Source organism: Coregonus lavaretus (genome assembly GCF_964263955.1).
Source record: "Coregonus lavaretus genome assembly, chromosome: 4".
In the NCBI taxonomy this organism is placed as follows: Eukaryota; Metazoa; Chordata; class Actinopteri; order Salmoniformes; family Salmonidae; genus Coregonus; species Coregonus lavaretus.
In genome coordinates, this window is record NC_139991.1 from 67,889,056 (window position 1) to 67,915,214 (window position 26,159).

General features: G+C 46.0%; 2 protein-coding genes across 5 annotated transcripts in view; both read right to left on the minus strand.

Moving 5' to 3' along the window:
- The window catches only part of LOC311127995 (spectrin alpha chain, non-erythrocytic 1), a 48,172-nt gene extending 44,002 nt beyond the window's left edge, over positions 1-4,170 (minus strand). For all 4 annotated transcript variants that reach the window (XM_084159922.1, XM_084159920.1, XM_084159921.1 and 1 more), the window contains exon 1: positions 4,074-4,170. The gene's annotated coding sequence lies outside the window, so the exon portion shown is untranslated. The remainder of the gene's footprint in view (positions 1-4,073) is intronic.
- Positions 4,171-10,521: 6,351 nt separating this feature from the next.
- The window catches only part of LOC311128384 (outer dense fiber protein 2-like), a 28,977-nt gene continuing 13,339 nt past the window's right edge, over positions 10,522-26,159 (minus strand). Inside the window, exons 13-19 of the mRNA XM_084160501.1 lie at positions 25,941-26,076; positions 25,337-25,447; positions 24,912-25,175; positions 16,144-16,244; positions 12,358-12,520; positions 12,033-12,158; positions 10,522-11,958 (exon numbers count right to left, since the gene is read on the minus strand). Of these exons, the coding sequence (XP_084016627.1) occupies positions 11,788-11,958; positions 12,033-12,158; positions 12,358-12,520; positions 16,144-16,244; positions 24,912-25,175; positions 25,337-25,447; positions 25,941-26,076 (1,072 nt within the window). The 3' untranslated portion in view covers positions 10,522-11,787. The remainder of the gene's footprint in view (positions 11,959-12,032; positions 12,159-12,357; positions 12,521-16,143; positions 16,245-24,911; positions 25,176-25,336; positions 25,448-25,940; positions 26,077-26,159) is intronic.

The following is a 26,159-nucleotide window of genomic DNA, read 5'->3' on the forward strand; positions in this document are numbered from 1 at the left end:
GCTAAAGCTGCCCCGGTCAACTGTAAGTGCTGTTATTGTGAAGTGGAACGGTTTAGGAGCAACAACAGCTCAGCCATGAAGTGGTAGGCCACACAAGCTCACAGAATGGGACCGCCGAGTGCTGAAGCGTGTAAAAAATCGTCTGTCCTCGGTTGCAACACTCACTACCGAGTTCCAAACTGCCTCTGGAAGCAACGACAGCACAAGAACTGTTCGTCAGGAGCTTAATGAAATGGGTTTCCATGGCCGTGCAGCCGCACACAAGCCTAAAAACACCATGCGCAATGTCAAGCGTCGGCTGAAGTGGTGTAAAGCTTGCCGCCATTGGACTCTGGAGCAGTGGAAACGCGTTCTCTGGAGTGATGAATCACCCTTCACCATCTGGCAGTCGACAGACGAATCTTGGTTTGGCGGATGCCAGGAAAACACTACCGGTCCCAATGCATAGTGCCAACAGTAACGTTTGGTGGAGGAGGAATAATGGCCTGGGGCTGTTTTTCATGGTTCGGGCTAGGCCCCTTAGTTCCAGTGAAGGGAAATATTAACGCTACAGTATACAATGATATTCTAGACGATTCTGTGCTTCCAACTTCGTGGCAACAGTTTGGGGAAAGCCCTTTCCTGTTTCAGCATGGTAATGCCCCTGTGCACAAATCGAGGTCCATACAGAAATGGTTTGTCGAGATCAGTGTGGAAGAACTTGACTGGCCTGCACAGAGCCCTGACCTCAACCCCATCGAACACCTTTCGGATGAATTGGAACGCCTACTGCGAGCCAGGCCTAATCGCCCAACCTCACTAATGCTCTTGTGGCTGAATGGAAGCAAGTCCCCACAGCAAGGTTCCAACATCTAGTGGAAAGCCTTCCCAGAAGAGCAGCAAAGGGGGGGACCAACTCGATATTAATGCCCATGATTTTGGAATGAGATGTTCGACGAGCAGGTTTCCACATACCATTGGCCATGTAGTGGATGTGTACAGACAAATAATTATGACAAAAAACAAGCTTCAGAAAAGATTGTGTTGCAGTAATGAGAAATTACGAAATACATTTGAATAATTTACTTTTAAATATATTTGTTTTCAGTGTTGTTTAAATAAAGATAAAGATCCTAATGTTAGTGATCCAAGAGGAATTATGATGGAAAATGTTCGTTTTTTGTGTGTCAGTTGTGTGAGAATAACCCGCATATTTTGGTGAGGCTCAAATTTTAGAACGGACCATAACCGGCGCTCTGTTTGCGTAGGGCCCTTTAAACAAAACTGACAAACTGAACAGAACATATACGGACAGTATAACTGAATAAGGGTGGCCTCTGTCCTTGACCATTTCAGACAGGGAGTGACTAAATGGATAGGGGTGCTTTAAATTAGACTACTTCACTGTCACTAAGTAACACATTCTCTGTTCAAATGTGATTATCAGTCAGCCAGCAGAGAAACCACATAGCTGACCATGTTAAACAAACATTGGGGGAAAAAGCGATTGAATATGCCAGGAACTGGAAGCTAAATCAGTCCACTGTTAATATGTTTAGGGTTAGGCCTATATGAGGTTTGGACTTTAAAAAGGAATCCATACAACATATAATTTGTATATATTTAAGTGAGGAGTGCTGACTAAACGTTTTTCATGTGAATTTGTCCTTGGTCATGTGTCTCATTCACTCTGGTGACAGTTGATGACCTCAACCGTGTTCTTGAACCCATCAAGAATGCAAAACACACATCAAGAACGCAAAACACAGACCTGCTAAGGGGACATTACGGTATTTCATTACGGTATCTCTTATGGTTTGAGCAGTTTGTTGTTGAGCCACACCCATTCTGTCACCCTTCAATAGAAACAATGTGCATCAGCTATGAAGGGAAGTGGGTGGTGGTGGGTCAGTGGGCTTAGAATATATACACATTTCTGAGCATGGTGGATGAACTGCCTTGACTACACAAGAAGCTAATGAAGTTAGTTCATTTTGGTTCCTGCCTGGCCCCTTCCATTCTATATATTTCCAGTGATTACATCATTGAAGGGATAGGGACAGACAGCAGCATTATGATTGCTCCACCTAACCCACCGAAATGCTAAGCGGAGCTTCATTCCCCCATCCAATCGGTTCAGATCTGTGCATAGTAGGGCTAGGGACTATTGGAAGGAGTTAGGGGCTAAAATGCAACCAGGCCTGAGTTTGGAACATACCGTCTTTAGTCTGGAGTGATGACTGGAAGACTAAATTCTGACATTGGTGCAAAATACCAGACGCACTATGAGGACAGAGAGGAGACAACTGAACAGGCTCATCCATAACGCAGAAATTCTTTCAGCACTCAGGCCGCAGCTCGGAGAATAGACCTGAAATTCTATTAATAAATTAGCACAGAATTAGGCCATCAGCTAGAAAATTGGTCTTACTAGCTCACAGGAGAAGTAAATACTAAAACAGCTAAAGGCAGCAAACACAGATCACAAGCCTTGCATGCTAATCTTTGAGGACGTAGTTGTTACTTTCTCCATGGATTTCTCACTGAGGATGGAAAAGGCTTATGTCATGTCCACAATTGGCCACCACCCTTGAAATGGGTGGTGGTTGGGACTGTCAAAAGCAATGATGCAAGCGAGGCACAGCGTGGTCCAAATTCTCAGAGGTCATCACCCACCCAGCTGGGCAAATCCTCTCCCTGTGACTTCAACACTTATATCTATCTTTTATTTTTATTGGCAAGGCGTGTTTGTTCACTTCTGTATTGCCTTAGGGCCTTGGCAAAACTTCTAAAGAGGGTGGACTGCTGACAGGAGCAGCTGTTCATCTGAGTGGTGTTGGAGTAGAGACAAATATTGTCAAATATTGATAACTTTGCATTTATTTGGATTTTTATTAATTTTGTTTTGGGTGAGTATAAACTCAATTTAGTGCAAGAACTTTACCACACCATTACATTTTAGTCATTTAGCAGACCCTCTTATCCAGAAAGACTTACAGTTAGTGAGTGCATTCATTATTATTTTTTTAATATATTTTTTTCATACCATCAAGACAATTGGTGGTTCTCACCATCAAGACCATTATAATCAGAAAGGATTAGGTATACAAGGGCTAGCAATACCACCACCCAATGTGAGATCCATCAAAATGCATTGAAAGCGAGGTGAAAGACATATCGACAAAGGCCATCGACACCACCCAATGACTGAATAACTAAAACAATGAACAGTCAGCTGACAATAGCTGTCAACTGCGCTGCTAAGTGTGCTTTCTGCTTACCGTGAGAATGATTCGTTTAGGTTATTCTTAAAGCCGTAATTTAGAAGTATGTAAATATTTGCCACTATGTAGTATTGCTGCTGTTTACAAACGCTTTGGCTGGCTAGACCAACAGCCGATGCCATTATATTCAATAGCATTCCAACTGTATGGCCGTGGTGCTGGGCGGGTCCTTCGCCTTTGGCCGACACGAAATATGTCTTCCGTCGCCAACTGACAATAAATAACAATTGATTAAATAATGTATCTATACTAAGGTCAATTACATACCATATGTATAAATGGGTATTTGATTTGTAAACATTTAATAGCTGCACATTTAGCTGTTGAATGGGTCGTTGTGTGAGCTCGCTCGGTCAAAGTCAACGCAAGGAAGCTTAGCTAACTTGCTAGGAAGCTGACAAGCCGTGTTTCTGCCTCAGCTAGCTAATGAAGCTACCCTCCTCCATAAGGATAAGTCTGTAATAAATTAAGTTATAAATTAAGCTTTTTATTTTATACCAGGGAGGAAGTGGCGGTGCCCTGACAGTTATGTAAAAAATTGTATAGTAGGTTTAGAAACTCTGTGGTTCTGTTGTCGGGTTTGCATCTCCCAGATGGCTCAATGTTTAGTTGCATCTAGCTAGCTTAGTTAGCAGGGGGGTGGTGAGGCCACTGGGGTATATGATGAGGCGTTTTGTGAGTGACTGAAATGCTAGCCCACACAAGCTACTAGAAAAAGCAGAAAGTGCAGGATGGTAAATTACTCTATGAATAGGCTAGTTAGTAAACGCCAAATCCGTTTTTATTCAAACCCACCACGTGCACGCTTACCTCTACTTTGCAGTTAGCTTGGGTAGCTTTCTAGAACCGGATCAAAAACGTGTGGAAACCTCCCGGAATGAAATAGCTGTCGACTGCGTCGAGCTGTTTCGGGCTGTAGCGCGAGCTGTTTGGGATGTCGCAAGTGACATCATACACCGCAGCACCGAATGTGTGACGGGGACTACCGGGAAATACCGAACCTCATCATCTCATACTTTTGCATGCTCATGTAATACATTTGTAATAAATGTGACTTAAATTATCATTATTTTCCAGTGATAATGAAACTATATCATATCACATTCATTTAGTGACTGTTTCACATGTGTAGAAGTAGACTGGGTGTGTACTCGTGCAGGACGCAGGCCATTTAGCAACTACCCTGGCCTTGTGCCACAGAATACATGGTGGTTCTATACAAATATGTATAAAAATGTGTATGTTTGTATTGTATGTACTATCGTATCACCTTATGATTGTTGTCTTATTCATAGAAATAAAACATGTTTTGTTTTGTAATGCCCCTGTATCAAATTACCAACATGACCAATTCTAGGCCTACAGTAGTACTGACTCACTTGGGTGGCTTGGGAAGCCTGCACACATCTAACATAATTTATTTGTAGCAAATAACACAGAATACCTACTCCTCCCAACATGTGATCACAGAAAACAAAACTCACTCTCAAAGTGTGTATCTAAAGAGAAAGAAAGATGATAGGCTTGCCCTGGCTTGCCCATTTCACATGTGAATCAAGGTTATGCCTATGAACAGAAGGACAGTAATGTGCTTCAATTTATATTATAATGCAACATGTTTCCCAGATGGCTCTTTGTCTTGAAGTACCTCCTCAGCAGACATGCATGCAATGAACCATGTCACAACTTTCAATTTCCGGCTCTGTTTACGTTAGACAGCCCCATCAATATAGAATGACAAAGAGGACAGAAACAACCAATAGAAAGACTCTCTAGATCCAGAACCCCATATAAACCAGCAATCAACCCTTGTAATCTTCACATTCATTGCAATGACAGACACAGACCAGACCATGAAGATGTCAACTTCTGAGGCATCCACAGTGTCCAGTGAGAACTTGGCAGCAAAGGACAATGGCAGCAGCATTACATTCCACTTGTAAGTACCATATTTCTTTACTATTATCCTGTTGGCACTTCCATGAATTAGTCCTTTGCTGAATTGAGGTTGCCATACGAAATTGTTCTATTGCAACTGATCTGCCGCTGGCTGAAAGGTGATGCAATAATACAACTATTATTTGCTCAACAGCTTTGATACAGTTGACTCAGGACACAGTTTGCGACCTGGTGTCATCCCAACCAATTTTGACGTCCAACAATTACAGGTAAGCCTATCTTGGCTTTATTTTTGCTGTTTTGTGTGCTAATACTATCTGGTGTGACCATGCCTTGTGGAACATACTATTGCCTGATTTGTAGGCAGGCCCAACACCCGACCTCACTTTTATCAACACTCTATGCAAATGCTATCCACATCCCCCATTCTGTCACACCTCTGGGAAGCAGTCGGTGCTGTTGTGATTACAGCCTGTAGGTCTGATGATGTGATTGGAAGTTCACTTTTACAGTATTCTATTGGTAAACTCCGATTTCGAATCCAAACAACTCAAATGGTTATAAAAGGGTCTTAGACTCATTGTGTCTTTCTCTTTTGTTCCTGACCTGCTGTGGTGAGATACCTACACTGTCTCTCTGTCTCTCCTCCCCATGGACTCTTGGGGCGTGGCCTTTCAGGCCATGAACTCTCTCACTTTCCATGCTGGGAAGGACAATCAAAAGACATTACTAGGTCTAAGTGTTTGCACCAGATGCAGTTATCACCTATTATCTTTTCAATCAGAATTAAAGTGTGTCAGTGTGTTAAAAAACAGACTCCAACACTCAACAATTATTTGTGTTAGAATTTGGTATAGATTTATCTGAATTTGTCTTTGTTTTGATGTTTTCCAGGAAATGCCTAACCTACCTAGTCCAAGAAGAACTCTTCATGAATTTCAGTACAACAATGCCATGAGAAGTCCCACGATTGCTCTCTGTTCTTGTAAAGGATCTCCCATCGCTACCACAACCCACCTAATAGCCGAAATGAGTTCACGAGATGAACTGAAAAACAGACTCCGAAGACAGTTAGTGACAACAATCCAGCAACGTGACGAGTACCAGAGGAGAGACAGAGAAGCCAAAGCCAAAGTGAGGATGTTTGAGAGAAAGGCCATTGTGTTGAGGGCACAGGTCAGTGCTTTACGACCAGATCAGATCCCTTTACGACCTGGTCAGATCTCAAACAACTCAGTGCGAGCCGGCAGAACAATACAGGTAGGTCTACTTTTCTGGCTAGGCTGTGTAGGTAGGGCTGTATTTTTGTGCAGAAAGTGAAAGCTAAAGACAAATGGGGTGACCATTCCTTAAACATAACGAGGGCCAGATTTATGTGTCAATTATTTGTGTTGAAATTAGATGTAGAACTTTTAGCTTTATTTTGATCTCTTCCAGGAACTGTGTGAACAGGCTAGACAGTATCGAATGCCTATTCCGAGAATAACTGTTTGTGGATCTCAGAACAATGCAATGAGAGGCCATGGTGACACTCTCTGTTCTTCTTGTGGCCAACCTCTCACCTCAATCAGCATACGCCTACGGGCGGTGATGAGATCCCGGCAAGTACTGAAAAACACCTTTCGAAGACAGTTAGCGACGATAATCCAGCAACGTGATGAGCTCAGGAGCAGAGCCAGAGAAACTGAAGCTAAAGGGAGGATTTTGGAGAGAAGGCACATTCTGATGAAGGCACAGGTCAGAGCTGTGCATGAGGCCTACCTAAGAGATATTGTGTTAGGTAATCTCAGCAACCCAGAAACAAATGTTGTGTGAGCCTTGGGTTCTGGAACCGGAGGATATGATACAGTGAGGGAAAAAAGTATTTGATCCCCTGCTGATTTTGTACGTTTGCCCACTGACAAAGACATGATCAGTCAATAATTTTAATGGTAGGTTTATTTGAACAGTGAGAGACAGAATAACAAAATAATCCTGAAAAACGCATGTCAAAAATGTTACAAATTGATTTCCATTTTAATGAGGGAAATAACTATTTGACCCCTCTGCTAAACATGACTTAGTACTTGGTGGCAAAACCCTTGTTGGCAATCACAGAGGTCAGACGTTTCTTGTAGTTGGCCACGAGGTTTGCACACATCTCAGGAGGGATTTTGTCCCACTCCTCTTTGCAGATCTTCTCCAAGTCATTAAGGTTTTGAGGCTGACGTTTGGCAACTCCAACCTTCAGCTCGCTCCACAGATTTTCTATGGGATTAAGGTCTGGAGACCACTCCAGGACCTTAGTGTGCTTCTTCTTGAGCCACTCCTTTGTTGCCTTGGCCGTGTGTTTTGGGTCATTGTCATGCTGGAATACCCATCCACGACCCATTTTCAATGCCCTGGCTGAGGGAAGGAGGTTCTCACCCAAGATTTGACGGTACATGGCCCCGTCCATCGTCCCTTTGATGCAGTGAAGTTGTCCTGTACCCTTAGCAGAAAAACACCCCCAAAGCATAATGTTTCCACCTCCATGTTTGACGGTGGGGATGGTGTTCTTGGGGTCATAGGCAGCATTCCTCCTCCTCCAAACACGGCGAGTTGAGTTGATGCCAAAGAGCTCAATTTTGGTCTCATCTGACCAAGTTGTTAACGTCCTATTTGGTCTCAACACTTTCACGCAGTTCTCCTCTGAATCATTCAGATGTTCATTGGCAAACTTCAGACGGCCCTGTATATGTGCTTTCTTGAGCAGAGGGACCTTGCAGGCGCTGCAGAATTTCAGTCCTTCACGGCGTAGTGTGTTACCAATTGTTTTCTTGGTGACTATGGTCCCAGCTGCCTTGAGATCATTGACAAGATCCTCCCGTGTAGTTCTGGGCTGATTCCTCACCGTTCTCACGATCATTGCAACTCCACGAGGTGAGATCTTGCATGGAGCCCCAGGCCGAGGGAGATTGACAGTTATTTTGTGTTTCTTCCATTTGCGAATAATCGCACCAACTGTTGTCACCTTCTCACCAAGCTGCTTGGCGATGGTCTTGTAGCCCATTCCAGCCTTGTGTAGGTCTACAATCTTGACCCTGACATCCTTGGAGAGCTCTTTGGTCTTGGCCATTGTGGAAAGTTTAGAATCTGATTGATTGATTGCTTCTGTGGACAGGTGTCTTTTATACAGGTAACAAACTGAGATTAGGAGAACTCCCTTTAAGAGTGTGCTCCTAATCTCAGCTCGTTACCTGTATAAAAGACACCTGGGAGCCAGAAATCTTTCTGATTGAGAGGGGGTCAAATACTTATTTCCCTCAATAAAATGCAAATCAATTTATAACATTTCTGACATGTGTTTTTCTGGATTTTTTTGTTGTTATTCTGTCTCTCACTGTTCAAATAAACCTACCAATAAAATTATAGACTGATCATTTCTTTGTCAGTGGGCAAACGTACAAAATCAGCAGGGGATTAAATCCTTTTTTCCCTCACTGTAATTGTGAGAAATGGGTAGTTATTCGATGCAAGGTGATTTGCAGTTCACAGCAAGTCAATAGCCTTATGACAGGCGTCTGTATTGAGAAAGTTAGGTGAAAAAATTAAAATATACAAACAATTCCCATGCATTTGTGCATAATTCTTTTGAATACCATAAAGATCTTTGCTTTTCTGTACAATATTTCACACAAAAATTATACATTGTATCTATCTATTTCCCTTTTACCTATAGTACCAGTTTGGACACACCTACTCATTCAAGGGTTTTTCTTTTCTTACTATTTTCTACATTGTACAATAATAGTGAAGACATCAAAACTATTAAATAACACATATGGAGTCATGTAGTAACCAAAAAATGTTAAACAAATCAAAATATATTTTATATTTGAGATTCTTCAAATAGCCAGCCTTTGCCTTGATGACAGCTTTGCACACTCTTGGCATTCTCTCAACCAGCTTCACCTGGAATGCTTTTCCAACAGTCTTGAAGGAGTTCCCACATATGCTGAGCACTTGTTGGCTGCTTTTCCTTCACTCTGCCGTCCGACTCATCCCAAACCATAGCCTGGAGGTGTATTGGGTCATTGTCCTGTTGAAAAACAAATGATAGTCCCACTAAGCCCAAACCAGATGGGATGGCATATCGCTGCAGAATGCTGTGGTAGCCATGCTGGTTAAGTGTGCCTTGAATTCTAAATAAATCACAGACAGTGTCACCAGCAAAGCACCCCCACACCATATCACCTCCTCCTCCATACTTTACGGTGGGAACTACACATGCGGAGATCATCTGTTCACCCACACCGCGTCTCATAAAGACACGGCAGTTGGAACAAAAATCTCCAATTTGGACTCCGGACCAAAGGACACATTTCCACTGGTCTAATGTCCATTGCTCGTGTTTCTTGGCCCAAGCAAGTCTCTTCTTCTTATTGGTGTCCTTTTGTAGTGGTTTCTTTGCAGCAATTCGACCACGAAGGCCTGATTCACGCAGTCCCCTCTGAACAGTTGATGTTGAGATGTGTCTGTGACTTGAACTCTGTGAAGCATTTATTTGGGCTGCAATTTCTGAGGCTGGTAACTCGATTGAACTTATCCTCTGCAGCAGAGGTAACTCTGGGTCTTCCATTCCTGTGGCGGTCCTCATGAGAGCCAGTTTCATCATAGCGCTTGATGGTTTTTGAGACTGCACTTGAAGAAACTTTCAAAGTTCTTGAAATGTTCCGTATAGACTGACCTTCATGTTTTAAAGTAATGATGGAATGCAATTTCGCTTTGCTTATTTGAGCTGTTCTTGCCATAATATGGACTTGGTCTTTTACCAAATAGGGCTATCTTCTGTATACCCCCCTACCTTGTCACAACACAACTGATTGGCTCAAACACATTAAGATGGAAAAACGTTCCACAAATTAACTTTTAAGAAGGCACACCTGTTAATTGAAATGCATTCCAGGTGACTACCTCATGAAGCTGGTTGAGAGAATGCCAAGAGTGTGCAAAGCTGTCATCAAGGCAAAGGGTGGCTATTTGAAGAATCTCAAATATAAAACAATTTTTTGGTTACTACATGATTCCATATGTGTTATTTCATAGTGTTGATGTCTTCGCTATTATTCTACAATGTAAAAAATAAAGAAAAACCCTTGAATGAGTAGGTGTGTCCAAACTTTTGACTGGTAGTGTATATTAAAGTGGATGAGATTTTTTTTTATATTTTCTAATTGTGTGTATGTACCATAAACCATTGACACTAAGAGTGTAGGCTATAACCAGATTTTTTTGGATAACCTTTTAAATTGCTTTATTGTAACTCAATATAAATCTATACACTTTCAAGGTATATAAAATACTTTAATATAATTATTTTAAAAAATATATATCCTATTTCATAATTAAAGTAGAGGTACAAATGTTTAAATTATTGCCAAGAGCACATCAACTCCTTCACTGTTGACTCTCCTCATTGGTGAAGGAGTTGATGTGTCCTCACCTTTGAGACAAATACTGACCCAAATAAACAGTAAAACAACCCAAACTAAATCATTAGTTTCATTGATATGGCCTTGGTTAGCAGATAGCACCAATCATTAGCCTGGGTACCATTCTGTTTGTGCCATCATGCTGCGCCTTTTCACGCCAAACATGACAAGGAGTTGACATGATAGCACAAACAGATCTGGGACCAGGCTAATCAATCATAGCACCAATGGAACAATTCCATAACATGACAAGATAATAAATAGACGGATGCTATATATATGACACCTATGCGACAGGGTAGCTGGACAGCTGTAGTTTGGTACAGTCCATTTGTTAGGTGGGTGGCCAGCTCTATAGTGTTGTACAGTAGGGTACAGCACAGAATGATACAGTATGCTGAGATATCATGAACCGTAGAGGTGAAAACATAATGGACTTAGTAGGACGTTAACAACTATAGGCAACTGTAACAACTACTTGACAAGCAGGAAGTAAATCCCCAAAACATTCCTTACCCCAGGACACTTCAGTTGGTAGAGCATGGCGTCAGCAACGCCAGGGTTGTGGGTTCGATTCCCAGGGCCACCCATACGTAAAAAGCGACTTACATGACCGTCTGCTAAATGGCATATATTATTCAACTAGTGACTTTCCGGGAGCCAGGCTCTGATGAAGACGATTCATGCCTAAACGTAAGCCTATTGTTTGTTTGTCCCGTCAATAAATCTACCAGATTTACCCAGAAACAGAATGCTCCTTTTTCTTTATTCTCCCAGATAGTCACTAGTTGATGTGTCCTGGGGTAAGGAATGTTTTTGGGGATTTTCAAGTCCCTCAGTCGAGCACCTGATTCCTTTTTTGTTTTAGCTGGGCTGAAGTGTGTTTGGGTGTACTTTTCCAAGCTGGAAGTAAAGTCTGTGTAAACTATTGATGTCTGCAAACAACACTTTCCTCTCTTGAAAAAAAAGTGATATATTATAGCCATATTGATATTGTATAATTGTAACATATACACACTCAAAATCCACATATTTCATGTATATGAAAAGAGCCCTCTGAATATAGACCTGGATAAATAAGAGTGTGTGGGGAGAGTACCCTCAGATGGCATAGGTGTGTGTGTGTGTCTGTGTGTGTGTGTGTTCTGAGAGAATCTTCGGGGAGGGTCCCCTCAGATGGGAGAGGGGGCCCGCAGAGAGCTGGTGAGGGCTAAGTCGCCGAACACGTTGGCGTAGGAGGCTTTGAGGAACTGGACATAGTTCTGCAGACTCCTGTTGGTGCTGTCTGACTGCTCCAGACGATCCTTCACATCCTGCAGACGCGACTGGTAACGCCGCTCCGCCTGAAGGGGAGCACACACACAGTTATGAAATTATCTCTGATTGAGATGTGCATTTATGAAACGCTCCCCCTCACCTCCTCTTTGCTACGGCGTAGGGTGGTGAGTTCTGTGGCGGTCCTGCTCAGCTGTGTCTCTAGGTCCACCACCTTGGAATGGGTGGAGCGCTCTTTGGTGGCCGCACGCTCCCGGGTGTTGGACACCTATACACCAGGACAGAGATACTCCATCAGACAGAGCAACGTACTTCTCACCTTGTTACAACAAGGATAAAACAACCTCAAGGAAGGACACTATTGTCACTGAGTATTTTAGCTGATGTTGTGGTGAGATTTTTTTGTCTCAAAATGACTGCTCCCCAGCCTTCCCCTGTCCCCAGGCAGCCAGGAGCCCCAGACAGACCTGTTGTCGGGCGTCATCCAAAGCCTCCTCCAGCTGGCGGGTCAGGTGGGTGCACTCACTGGACTTCTCCTCCAGACAGAGATGGTTGCTGTGGATGGTCTCCTCCCGCTTGGCGATCACCCCCGCCAGGTCCCTGTTCTGACTGGTGGCCTCCTCCAACTTCCTGTAAGGGAGAGACGGTGGGAAGGAAGGAGGGAGGGATGGGGGGACAGGGGGGTTAAAGAGAGAGATAGAGGGGAGGGCTGTAAGACCCAGGTATGTTCACACATACACCATACAAACAGTATACATAAACACACACGGGGGGTGGTCACATGTATCCACCAGGGTCACACACTAACAATGTATACACTCACTGTACTGTATGTCACTTTGGATATATTAGTCAGGGGCACAACTTTGGTTTTAGAAGTGGGGGGTACATAATGTTTTCTATATATATATATATATATACTGTGGGGAAAAAAGTATTTAGTCAGCCACCAATTGTGCAAGTTCTCCCACTTAAAAAGATGAGAGAGGCCTGTAATTTCATCATAGGTACACGTCAACTATGACAGACAAAATGAGAAAAAAAAATCCAGAAAAGCACATTGTAGGATTTTTTATGAATTTATTTGCAAATTATGGTGGAAAATAAGTATTTGGTCAATAACAAAAGTTTCTCAATACTTTGTTATATACCCTTTGTTGGCAATGACACAGGTCAAACATTTTCTGTAAGTCTTCACAAGGTTTTCACACACTGTTGCTGGTATTTTGGCCCATTCCTCCATGCAGATCTCCTCTAGAGCAGTGATGTTTTGGGGCTGTCGCTGGGCAACACGGACTTTCAACTCCCTCCAAAGATTTTCTATGGGGTTGAGATCTGGAGACTGGCTATGCCACTCCAGGACCTTGAAATGCTTCTTACGAAGCCACTCCTTCGTTGACCGGGCGGTGTATTTGGGATCATTGTCATGCTGAAAGACCCAGCCACGTTTCATCTTCAATGCCCTTGCTGATGGAAGGAGGTTTTCACTCAAAATCTCACGATACATGGCCCCATTCATTCTTTCCTTTACACGGATCAGTCGTCCTGGTCCCTTTGCAGAAAAACAGCCCCAAAGCATGATGTTTCCACCCCTATGCTTCACAGTAGGTATGGTGTTCTTTGGATGCAACTCAGCATTCTTTGTCCTCCAAACACGACGAGTTGAGTTTTTACCAAAAAGTTATATTTTGGTTTCATCTGACCATATGACATTCTCCCAATCCTCTTCTGGATCATCCAAATGCACTCTAGCAAACTTCAGACGGGCCTGGACATGTACTGGCTTAAGCAGGGGGACACGTCTGGCACTGCAGGATTTGAGTCCCTGGCGGCGTAGTGTGTTACTGATGGTAGGCTTTGTTACTTTGGTCCCAGCTCTCTGCAGGTCATTCACTAGGTCCCCCCGTGTGGTTCTGGGATTTTTGCTCACCGTTCTTGTGATCATTTTGACCCCACGGGGTGAGATCTTGCGTGGAGCCCCAGATCGAGGGAGATTATCAGTGGTCTTGTATGTCTTCCATTTCCTAATAATTGCTCCCACAGTTGATTTCTTCAAACAAAGCTGCTTACCTATTGCAGATTCAGTCTTCCCAGCCTGGTGCAGGTCTACAATTTTGTTTCTGGTGTCCTTTGACAGCTCTTTGGTCTTGGCCATAGTGGAGTTTGGAGTGTGACTGTTGGAGGTTGTGGACAGGTGTCTTTTATACTGATAACAAGTTGAAACAGGTGCCATTAATACAGGTAACGAGTGGAGGACAGAGGAGCCTCTTAAAGAAGAAGTTACAGGTCTGTGAGAGCCAGATATATATATATACAGTGGGGGAAAAAAGTATTTAGTCAGCCACCAATTGTGCAAGTTCTCCCACTTAAAAAGATGAGAGAGGCCTGTAATTTTCATCATAGGTACACGTCAACTATGACAGACAAATTGAGAGAGAAAAAACCCAGAAAATCACATTGTAGGATTTTTTATGAATTTATTTGCAAATTATGGTGGAAAATAAGTATTTGGTCACCTACAAACAAGCAAGATTTCTGGCTCTCACAGACCTGTAACTTCTTCTTTAAGAGGCTCCTCTTTCCTCCACTCGTTACCTGTATTAATGGCACCTGTTTGAACTTGTTATCAGTATAAAAGACACCTGTCCACAACCTCAAACAGTCACACTCCAAACTCCACTATGGCCAAGACCAAAGAGCTGTCAAAGGACACCAGAAACAAAATTGTAGACCTGCACCAGGCTGGGAAGACTGAATCTGCAATAGGTAAGCAGCTTGGTTTGAAGAAATCAACTGTGGGAGCAATTATTAGGAAATGGAAGACATACAAGACCACCGATAATCTCCCTCGATCTGGGGCTCCACGCAAGATCTCACCCCGTGGGGTCAAAATGATCACAAGAACGGTGAGCAAAAATCCCAGAACCACACGGGGGGACCTAGTGAATGACCTGCAGAGAGCTGGGACCAAAGTAACAAAGCCTACCATCAGTAACACACTACGCCGCCAGGGACTCAAATCCTGCAGTGCCAGACGTGTCCCCCTGCTTAAGCCAGTACATGTCCAGGCCCGTCTGAAGTTTGCTAGAGTGCATTTGGATGATCCAGAAGAGGATTGGGAGAATGTCATATGGTCAGATGAAACCAAAATATAACTTTTTGGTAAAAACTCAACTCGTCATGTTTGGAGGACAAAGAATGCTGAGTTGCTTCCAAAGAACACCATACCTACTGTGAAGCATGGGGGTGGAAACATCATGCTTTGGGGCTGTTTTTCTGCAAAGGGACCAGGACGACTGATCCGTGTAAAGGAAAGAATGAATGGGGCCATGTATCGTGAGATTTTGAGTGAAAACCTCCTTCCATCAGCAAGGGCATTGAAGATGAAACGTGGCAGGGTCTTTCAGCATGACAATGATCCCAAACACACCGCCCGGGCAACGAAGGAGTGCCTTCGTAAGAAGCATTTCAAGGTCCTGGAGTGGCCTAGCCAGTCTCCAGATCTCAACCCCATAGAAAATCTTTGGAGGAAGTTGAAAGTCCGTGTTGCCCAGCGACAGCCCCAAAACATCACTGCTCTAGAGGAGATCTGCATGGAGGAATGGGCCAAAATATCAGCAACAGTGTGTGAAAACCTTGTGAAGACTTACAGAAAACGTTTGACCTGTGTCATTGCCAACAAAGGGTATATAACAAAGTATTGAGAAACTTTTGTTATTGACCAAATACTTATTGTTCACCATAATTTGCAAATAAATTCATTAAAAATCCTACAATGTGATTTTCTGGAATTTTTTTCCTCATTTTGTCTCTCATAGTTGACGTGTACCTATGATGAGAATTACAGGCCTCTCTCATCTTTTTAAGTGGGAGAACTTGCACAATTGGTGGCTGACTAAATACTTTTTTCCCCCACTGTATATATATATATATATATATATATATATTTTTTTTTTAATCCAGTCGGATAAACACTCCAAACAGCCTACCCGACCGCTTGGAGGCGTCCGCATGGTCCTAAAGCACACCGTTGCCTCGTTATGTATCACATTCTGATGATAAAACTGGGGGGGGGGGACAAAAATGCAATTTCCCCAGTGAAAGTTGCGCCCCTGATATTAGTTATCATATTACAAACACACACAGGAACATGCACATTGTACACACATACAGACTCATACTGTTCAGTGTGTAATGATATTCATGCGGGTCACTACATGGGTCAGGCTCTGGAATGGCCGTAACTGTCTGACCTCTCCAGACTCTCCACACGGTGTTGCAGCTGTTTGTTCTCCTCCAACAGGACCGAGTTCTTCACTCTCAGCAGCTCCACCTGGCTGCCTTGTTGCTCCACCTAGAGTGCGATACACACATTATACACACACATATATACACACACATTACACACACATCTATACACACACATAATACACACACACATATATACACACACATATACACACACATTATACACACACATTATACACACATATATACACACACATTATACACACACATATATATACACACACACATATATATACACACATACAGTGAGGGAGAAAAAAGTATTTGATCCCCTGCTGATTTTGTACCTTTGCCCACTGACAAAGAAATGATCAGTCTATTTTTAATGGTAGGTTTATTTGAACAGTGAGAGACAGAATAAAAACAACAAAATCCAGAAAAACGCATGTCAAAAATGTTATAAATTGATTTGCATTTTAATGAGGGAAATAAGTATTTGACCCCCTCTCAATCAGAAAGATTTCTGACTCCCAGGTGTGTTTTATACAGGTAACGAGCTGAGATTAGGAGCACACTCTTAAAGGGAGTGCTTCTAATCTCAGCTTGTTACCTGTATAAAAGACACCTGTCCACAGAAGCAATCAATCAATCAGATTCCAAACTCTCCACCATGGCCAAGACCAAAGATCTCTCCAAGGATGTCAGGGACAAGATTGTAGACCTACTCAAGGCTGGAATGGGCTACAAGACCATCGCCAAGCAGCTTGGTGAGAAGGTGACAACTGTTGGTGCGATTATTCGCAAATGGAAGAAACACAAAATAACTGTCAATCTCCCTCGGCCTGGGGCTCCATGCAAGATCTCACCTTGTGGAGTTGCAATGATCATGAGAACGGTGAGGAATCAGCCCAGAACTACACGGGAGGATCTTGTCAATGATCTCAAGGCAGCTGGGACCATAGTCACCAAGAAAACAATTGGTAACACACTACGCCGTGAAGGACTGAAATCCTGCAGCGCCCGCAAGGTCCCTCTGCTCAAGAAAGCACATATACAGGCCCGTCTGAAGTTTGCCAATGAACATCTGAATGATTCAGAGGAGAACTGGGTGAAAGTATTGTGGTCAGATGAGACCAAAATCGAGCTCTTTGGCATCAACTCAACTCGCCGTGTTTGGAGGAGGTGGAATGCTGCCTATGACCCCAAGAACACCATCCCCACCGTCAAACATGGAGGTGGAAACATTATGCTTTGGGGGTGTTTTTCTGCTAAGGGGACAGGACAACTTCACCGCATCAAAGGGACGATGGACGGGGCCATGTACCGTCAAATCTTGGGTGAGAAACTCCTTCCCTCAGCCAGGGCATTGAAAATGGGTCGTGGATGGATATTCCAGCATGACAATGACCCAAAACACACGGCCAAGGCAACAATAGGAGTGGCTCAAGAAGAAGCACATTAAGGTCCTGGAGTGGCCTAGCCAGTCTCCAGACCTTAATCCCATAGAAAATCTGTGGAGGGAGCTGAAGGTTGGAGTTGCCAAACGTCAGCCTCAAAACCTTAATGACTTGGAGAAGATCTGCAAAGAGGAGTGGAACAAAATCCCTCCTGAGATGTGTGCAAACCTGGTGGGCAACTACAAGAAACGTCTGACCTCTGTGATTGCCAACAAGGGTTTTGCCACCAAGTACTAAGTCATGTTTTGCAGAGGGGTCAATACTCATTTCCCTCATTAAAATGCAAATCAATTTATAACATTTTTGACATGCGTTTTTCTGGATTTTTTTGTTGTTATTCTGTCTCTCACTGTTCAAATAAACCTACCATTAAAATTATAGACTGATCATGTCTTTGACAGTGGGCAAACGTACAAAATCAGCAGGGGATCAAATACTTTTTTCCCTCACTGTATGTGTGTGTGTTATGTGTGTGTATATACAGTGGGGGAAAAAAGTATTTAGTCAGCCACCAATTGTGCAAGTTCTCCCGCTTAAAAAGATGAGAGAGGCCTGTAATTTTCATCATAGGTACACGTCAACTATGACAGACAAATTGAGGAAAAAAAATCCAGAAAATCACATTGTAGGATTTTTTATGAATTTATTTGCAAATTATGGTGGAAAATAAGTATTTGGTCACCTTCAAACAAGCAAGATTTCTGGCTCTCACAGACCTGTAACTTCTTCTTTAAGAGGCTCCTCTGTCCTCCACTCGATACCTGTATTAATGGCACCTGTTTGAACTTGTTATCAGTATAAAAGACACCTGTCCACAACCTCAAACAGTCACACTCCAAACTCCACTATGGCCAAGACCAAAGAGCTGTCAAAGGACACCAGAAACAAAATTGTAGACCTGCACCAGGCTGGGAAGACTGAATCTGCAATAGGTAAGCAGCTTGGTTTGAAGAAATCAACTGTGGGAGCAATTATTAGGAAATGGAAGACATACAAGACCACTGATAATCTCCCTCGATCTGGGGCTCCACGCAAGATCTCACCCCGTGGGGTCAAAATGATCACAAGAACGGTGAGCAAAAATCCCAGAACCACACGGGGGGACCTAGTGAATGACCTGCAGAGAGCTGGGACCAAAGTAACAAAGCCTACCATCAGTAACACACTACACCGCCAGGGACTCAAATCCTGCAGTGCAAACTCGTCGTGTTTGGAGGACAAAGAATGCTGAGTTGCATCCCAAGAACACCATACCTACTGTGAAGTATGGGGGTGGAAACATCATGCTTTGGGGCTGTTTTTCTGCAAAGGGACCAGGACGACTGATCCGTGTAAAGGAAAGAATGAATGGAGCCATGTATCGTGAGATTTTGAGTGAAAACCTCCTTCCATCAGCAAGGGCATTGAAGATGAAACGTGGCTGGGTCTTTCAGCATGACAATGATCCCAAACACACCGCCCGGGCAACGAAGGAGTGGCTTCGTAAGAAGCATTTCAAGGTCCTGGAGTGGCCTAGCCAGTCTCCAGATCTCAACCCCATAGAAAATCTTTGGAGGGAGTTGAAAATGCGTGTTGCCCAGCGACAGCCCCAAAACATCACTGCTCTAGAGGAGATCTGCATGGAGGAATGGGCCAAAATACCAGCAACAGTGTGTGAAAACTGTCACGGTGTCGGCCGAGGCTGCTCCTCCTCCTTGCTCGGGCAGGCTTCGGCGGTCGTCGTCCCCGGAGTACTAGCTACCACCGTTGTATGTTATCGATGTTTGTTTGGTTTTGTCTTTATTGTACACCTGTTTCCGTTTGGGTTAATTATGTCCCCTATAAGTTTCTCGTTTTGTTAGTCGTGTGTTGTGTGTTATTGTTCGCCTGTCTATGGGTGCTGCTCGTATTTCGTATTTTGTATAGTCTTATCCGTCGCACTGTTTGTTTCGTGCGCCTAGGATTATAGTGTTTTACGCACTGCTGCGTATCATTCGCCTCCTGTTTTGTTGAGGCCCAGTGTCTTGTTTAATTTTGTGCAGTAAAGTCGGTTTGACTTAGCTTCTGTGTCCTGCGTGTGACTCCTCCACCACATCCACATCAGCCGGTTCTGACAGAGTAACACACCACCATGGAGTCAGCAGGAGCAGCAGCAGCGCACGAGTCGATGGAGGAGCGCGTCCGCGGGCAGGACGAGAGGATACAACAACTCAGGGTCGCCCTGCAGGACGTGATCAACACTCTACACCGATGGGATACCAGAGGGGTACCCACACCTCCACCTCCCGTACCTCCACCATCGGCCAGCCCGGCCATCCAAGCTCCGGAATCCAGGGGAATTCGGCTCTCGCTCCCGAGGGCGTATGATGGCACCGCAGCCGGGTGTCAGGGGTTCCTTCTGCAGGTGGAGCTCTACCTGGCCACCGTACACCCGGCGCCCTCGGGACACGAGAGCGTTTCCGCCCTCATCTCCTGTCTCACCGGCAAGGCGTTGGAGTGGGCCAACGCCGAATGTAGGGGGATAGACGCCGCCACCATCACCTACGCGGAATTCTTCCGCCGCTTCAGGGCCATGTTCGACCATCCACCTGAGGGGAAAGCGGCGGGGGAGCGTCTATTCTACCTCCGACAGGGGAAGAGGAGCGCACAGGAGTTCGCCCTGGAATTCCGGACCCTAGCGGCGGATGCAGGGTGGAATGAGCGGGCCCTCATCGACCACTACCGTTGTAGTCTACGGGAGGACGTCCGTCGAGAGCTGGCCTGCAGGGATACCAACCTCACGTTCGACCAGTTGGTGGACATGTCCATCCGGCTGGACACCCTGCTGGCCACCCGCGGACGTTCCGAGTGGGGTTCGTCCATTCCACCCTCCAGCACCTCCGAGCCGAGCCCAATGGAGCTCGGGGGTGCTGGCGCTAGAGAGAGGAGGAGCCCGAGGGGGGCCGTCCCCTGCACCAACTGTGGCCGTGGAGGGCACACCGCGGCTAGGTGCTGGGGAGGGTCTCCTAGGGGAGAGGACAACAGGCCACGCACTGGGGAGCCCTTCCAGGTGAGTAGGCGTCCCACTTACCCAGAGCTCTCTGTTGTGCACTTCTGTATACCTGTACGTTTTCCACAGGTTGCACCTCATTCCCAGCATAAGGCGCTAGTAGATTCAGGCGCAGCTGGGAATTTTGTTGATCGGAAATTTTGTTTAGAGTTAGGGATTCCCCTCCTTCCTGTTGACGCCCCATTTCCCGTTCATGCACTAGATAGCCGTCCGTTGGGATCGGGGTTGATTAGGGAGGTCACAGCACCACTTAGGATGTGTACGCAGGGGGGTCATGAGGAAACTATTCAGCTATATCTGATCGACTCTCCTGCGTATCCGGTGGTGCTGGGAATTCCCTGGTTGAGTACCCATAATCCTTCCATTTCGTGGCAACAGAGGGCTCTTAAGGAGTGGTCTGCCCAGTGTGAGGGGCGATGTCTAGGTGTTTCCGTGGGGGAGACCTCGGTGGAGAGTCCAAACCAGGTGCCCGCAATGCACATTCCCCCTGAGTATGAGGATTTGGCACTTGTGTTCAGTAAATCGAGGGCGACGCAGTTGCCTCCTCATAGACAGGGGAATTGTGCGATAGACCTCCAGGCAGGAGCAGCGCTTCCGCGGAGCCACGTGTATCCTCTGTCTCAAGAGGAGAAGAGGGCTATGGAGACTTACATAGCCAAATCTCTGAGACAAGGATACATACGGCCCTCCACTTCCCCTGCGTCCTCGAGCTTCTTTTTTGTGAAGAAAAAGGATGGAGGGTTGCGCCCGTGCATTGATTACCGTAGTCTCAATCAGATCACTGTGAAATACAGTTATCCACTCCCTCTGATTGCGACTATGACGGAATCATTGCACGGAGCGCGTTTCTTCACAAAACTGGATCTCAGGAGCGCATATAACTTGGTGCGCATTAGGGGGGGCGATGAATGGAAGACAGCATTTAGTACCACCTCGGGTCATTACGAGTATCTCGTCATGCCATACGGGTTGATGAATGCTCCTTCAGTCTTCCAATCCTTCGTGGATGAGATCTTCCGGGAAATGCAGGGGCAGGGTGTGGTCGTGTACATAGATGACATTCTGGTGTACTCTTCTACCCGAGCCGAGCATGTAGCCCTGGTGCGCCGAGTGTTGAGGAGGCTGTTGGAGCACGACCTGTATGTCAAGGCAGAGAAATGTCTGTTTTTCCAGGAGTCGGTCTCCTTTCTGGGTTATCAGTTGTCCGCGTCAGGGGTGAAGATGGAGGTGGACCGTGTGTCAGCCGTGCGTAATTGGCAAACCCCAACCACGGTTAAATAGGTGCAGCAGTTTTTGGGGTTTGCAAAATACTACCGGAGGTTTATCCGGGGTTTTGGACAGGTGGCAGCTCCCATAACGTCCCTTTTGAAGGGGGGTCCGGTGCGTTTGCAGTGGTCAGCCGAGGCGGACAGGGCTTTTGGGAGACTGAAGGACCTGTTTACTTCAGCTCCGGTGCTGGCGCATCCGGAACCCGCTTTACCATTTCAGGTGGAGGTGGACGCGTCAGAGGCCGGTATTGGGGCCGTACTATCGCAACGGTCCGGCACACCACCTAAACTCCGCCCCTGTGCTTTTTACTCTAAGAAGCTCAGCCCGGCGGAGCGAAATTATGACGTAGGGGACAGGGAGCTGTTAGCCGTGGTACAGGCCCTAAAGGTGTGGAGGCATTGGCTTGAGGGGGCTCAACACCCTTTTCTCATTTTGACTGACCACCGTAACCTGGAGTACATCCGGGCAGCTAGGAGATTGAACCCTCGTCAGGCGCGGTGGAACATGTTTCTGGCCCGGTTCGTATTTAAAATCACGTACATCCCTGGGTCCCAGAACGGTAAGGCAGACGCCCTGTGCCGGCGGTATGACACAGAGGAGAGGTCCGTTGAGCCCACTCCCATACTGCCGGAGTCGTGTCTGGTGGCACCGGTAGTGTGGGAGGTCGATGCGGAAATCGAGCAGGCGTTGCGTACCGATCCTAGCCCTCCCCAGTGTCCTGTGGGTCGGACGTACGTTCCGCTCGAGGTTCGGGATCGACTGATTTACTGGGCTCACACGTCACCCTCCTCTGGACATCCAGGTATTGGCCGGACAGTGCACTGCCTTAGCGCTAAGTACTGGTGGCCAATGTTAGCCAGGGATGTGAGGGTTTATGTCTCCTCCTGCTCGGTGTGCGCCCAGTGTAAGGCGCCCAGACACCTGCCCAGGGGAAAATTACAACCCCTGCCCGTTCCACAACGACCCTGGTCTCACCTTTCGGTGGATTTCGTCACAGACCTTCCCCCCTCGCAGGGGAGTACCACTATACTGGTTGTTGTGGATCGGTTCTCTAAGGCCTGTCGTCTCCTCCCAATGCCGGGTCTCCCTACTGCCCTACAGACCGCTGAGGCACTATTCACCCACGTCTTTCGGCACTACGGGGTACCCGAGGATATAGTGTCTGATCGAGGTCCCCAGTTCACCTCCAGAGTCTGGAGGGCGTTCATGGAACGCTTGGGGGTCTCGGTGAGCCTTACCTCGGGTTACCACCCGGAGAGCAATGGGCAGGTAGAACGTGTGAACCAGGATGTGGGTAGGTTTCTGAGATCGTATTGCCAGGGCCGGCCGGAGGAGTGGGCGAGGTATGTTCCCTGGGCAGAGATGGCCCAGAACTCTCTTCGCCACTCCTCCACCAACCTAACCCCTTTCCAATGTGTGTTAGGGTACCAGCCGGTTCTGGCACCGTGGCATCAGAGCCAGATCGAGGCCCCTGCGGTGGATGAGTGGGTATGGCGCTCGGAGGAGACGTGGAACGCTGCACACGTCCATCTGCAGCGGGCCATCCGTCGACAAAAGGCGAGCGCCGATCTCCACCGCAGTGAGGGGCCGGTGTACGCACCTGGAGATCGAGTCTGGCTCTCGACCAGAAACCTACCCCTCCGCCTGCCATGCCGGAAGCTGGGTTGGCGGTTTGTGGGGCCTTTTAAAGTCCTGAGGAGATTGAACGAGGTGTGTTACAGGTTACAACTGCCTAATGATTATCGCATTAACCCCTCGTTCCATGTGTCTCTTCTCAGGCCGGTGGTAGCTGGTCCACTCCAGGAAGGTGAGATAGGAGAGACTCCTCCGCCCCCTCCGGCGTACACAGTTCGGTCCATCTTGGACTCGAGACGTCGGATGGGGGGTCTCCAATATCTCGTGGAGTGGGAGGGGTACGGCCCGGAGGAACGGTGCTGGGTGCCGAGGAGGGACATCCTAGACCCGTCTCTCCTGACAGAGTTCCACCGTGGTCACCCCACGCTCCCTGCTCCGCGTCCTCCTGGTCGTCCCCGAGGCCGGGGTCGGCGCACGGCTGGAGCCGCGCGTCAAGGGGGGGGTACTGTCACGGTGTCGGCCGAGGCTGCTGCTCCTCCTCCTTGCTCGGGCAGGCTTCGGCGGTCGTCGTCCCCGGAGTACTAGCTACCACCGTTGTATGTTATCGATGTTTGTTTGGTTTTGTCTTTATTGTACACCTGTTTCCATTTGGGTTAATTATGTCCCCTATAAGTTTCTCGTTTTGTTAGTCGTGTGTTGTGTTGTGTGTTATTGTTCGCCTGTCTATGGGTGCTGCTCGTATTTCGTATTTTGTATAGTCTTATCCGTCGCACTGTTTGTTTCGTGCGCCTAGGATTATAGTGTTTTACGCACTGCTGCGTATCGTTCGCCTCCTGTTTTGTTGAGGCCCAGTGTCTTGTTTAATTTTGTGCAGTAAAGTCGGTTTGACTTAGCTTCTGTGTCCTGCGTGTGACTCCTCCACCACATCCACATCAGCCGGTTCTGACAAAAACCTTGTGAAGACTTACAGAAAACGTTTGACCTGTGTCATTGCCAACAAAGGGTATATAACAAAGTATTGAGAAACTTTTGTTATTGACCAAATACTTATTTTCCACCATAATTTGCAGATAAATTCATTTAAAATCCTACAATGTGATTTTCTGGATTTTTTTTTCTCATTTTGTCTGTCATAGTTGACTTGTACCTATTATGAAAATTACAGGCCTCTCTCATCTTTTTAAGTGGGAGAACTTGCACAATTGGTGGCTGACTAAATACTTTTTTCCCCCACTGTATACACACACACACACATATATACACACACACATGTCTACACACACACATATATACACACACATTATTACACACACACACACACACACAACACCATTAATAAACCATTAATAACACCAATAAATCCACAGTCTGGAAGCATTCCATTAAGTTTTGTGTGCAGCACACACACCATGCTCAGGTCAGCCCCCCCCACACACAGACACACCTTCATGTGCAGGTCGGCCAGGGCGGTGCTCAGCTCGGTGCTGTGTCTCTCCTGGGCGTGTTCCCTGTCCTGAGCTTCCTCCAGTAGGACCTCGGAGCGCCGCAGTGCCTCAGGAAGAGTCTCCAGCTCTGTCAGCCGGCCAAGCAGCTCCATGCGCACCACCTCCACCTCCCTCTCCACCTGGTCCCGGACCTCCCGTGCCTCACGCTCCGTTTGTCCCAGCCTGGCACAGTACTCATCCGCCTCCGCCCGAGTCTCCATCACCTGAGTGGTGGGCAATGGGTAGCATTACACAGACGCACTTATACACATAGAGCACAAATAGTCATTTATTGACAATTCTCTTTCATTTAGTCTATTATTGCATGTTTGCATTCAGAGTCTGTGTGTGGGTACTACATGGTGTATACTTGTACATACAGTACCTGGGTCTTATAGTTGTCTACCAGGCTCTCGTATTGCTTCACAGAGGCTTTGACTTGTTGTACCTCTGACTGGGACAGAGCCAGCTTCTCCTCCACAGCAGATAACCTGGCCTGAATGAGGGAAACACAGACATAGGCCTGTCAACCTGCAGTAGAGAACGGTGTGCATGTGTGTACTAGAATAATCTGACCGCAAATCAGTGTTATGATGCAATAAAGCAATCTATTATCTGGTCAGCTAAATCTATGGATAATGAATTACTTCTGTAGCTTTGTAACGTACTGAAACCAGAACCAACACATACTATTTGTTAGGTACCGGGTAGAATTGGGATTCTCGTAAAAGAAGAAAGTACCACGTAGTGCCACATAATGGATTGGTACAGACACAGATTAAAGGGGAAGGGAAACATAAGGCTTTTGAATGCCAGCTAACTATAACCTTGCTTAGCTTTACTTCCTAAAGTGTTTCCATTCCCCTTTAAAGCCCAATGAAAAATATCCATTCAAAAGTGATTTCTAGTCCAACTTCCAGACTAAAATGAATCTGTCTCCGGGAAACTGGCCCAATAATTTCAAGTGTTAATCCATTGTCGTAATTGACCTTGAGGCCCTGGTTCTGTAGCTTGGCGTGGGTACCCTCTGTGGTGAGACTGTGCAGGCGGTCCAGGAGCCCCTCTCTCTCAGCCCGGCCCTTGTCCTCTCTCCCATGGAGTTGCTGTGTCAGGTCTGACATTCGGCTGCACACACACATGGTGGGGCAGAATGATAAAAGTTGGATTATGAAGGCTTTCTGTTAGACCATGGGGTTTTGTACTGTGTA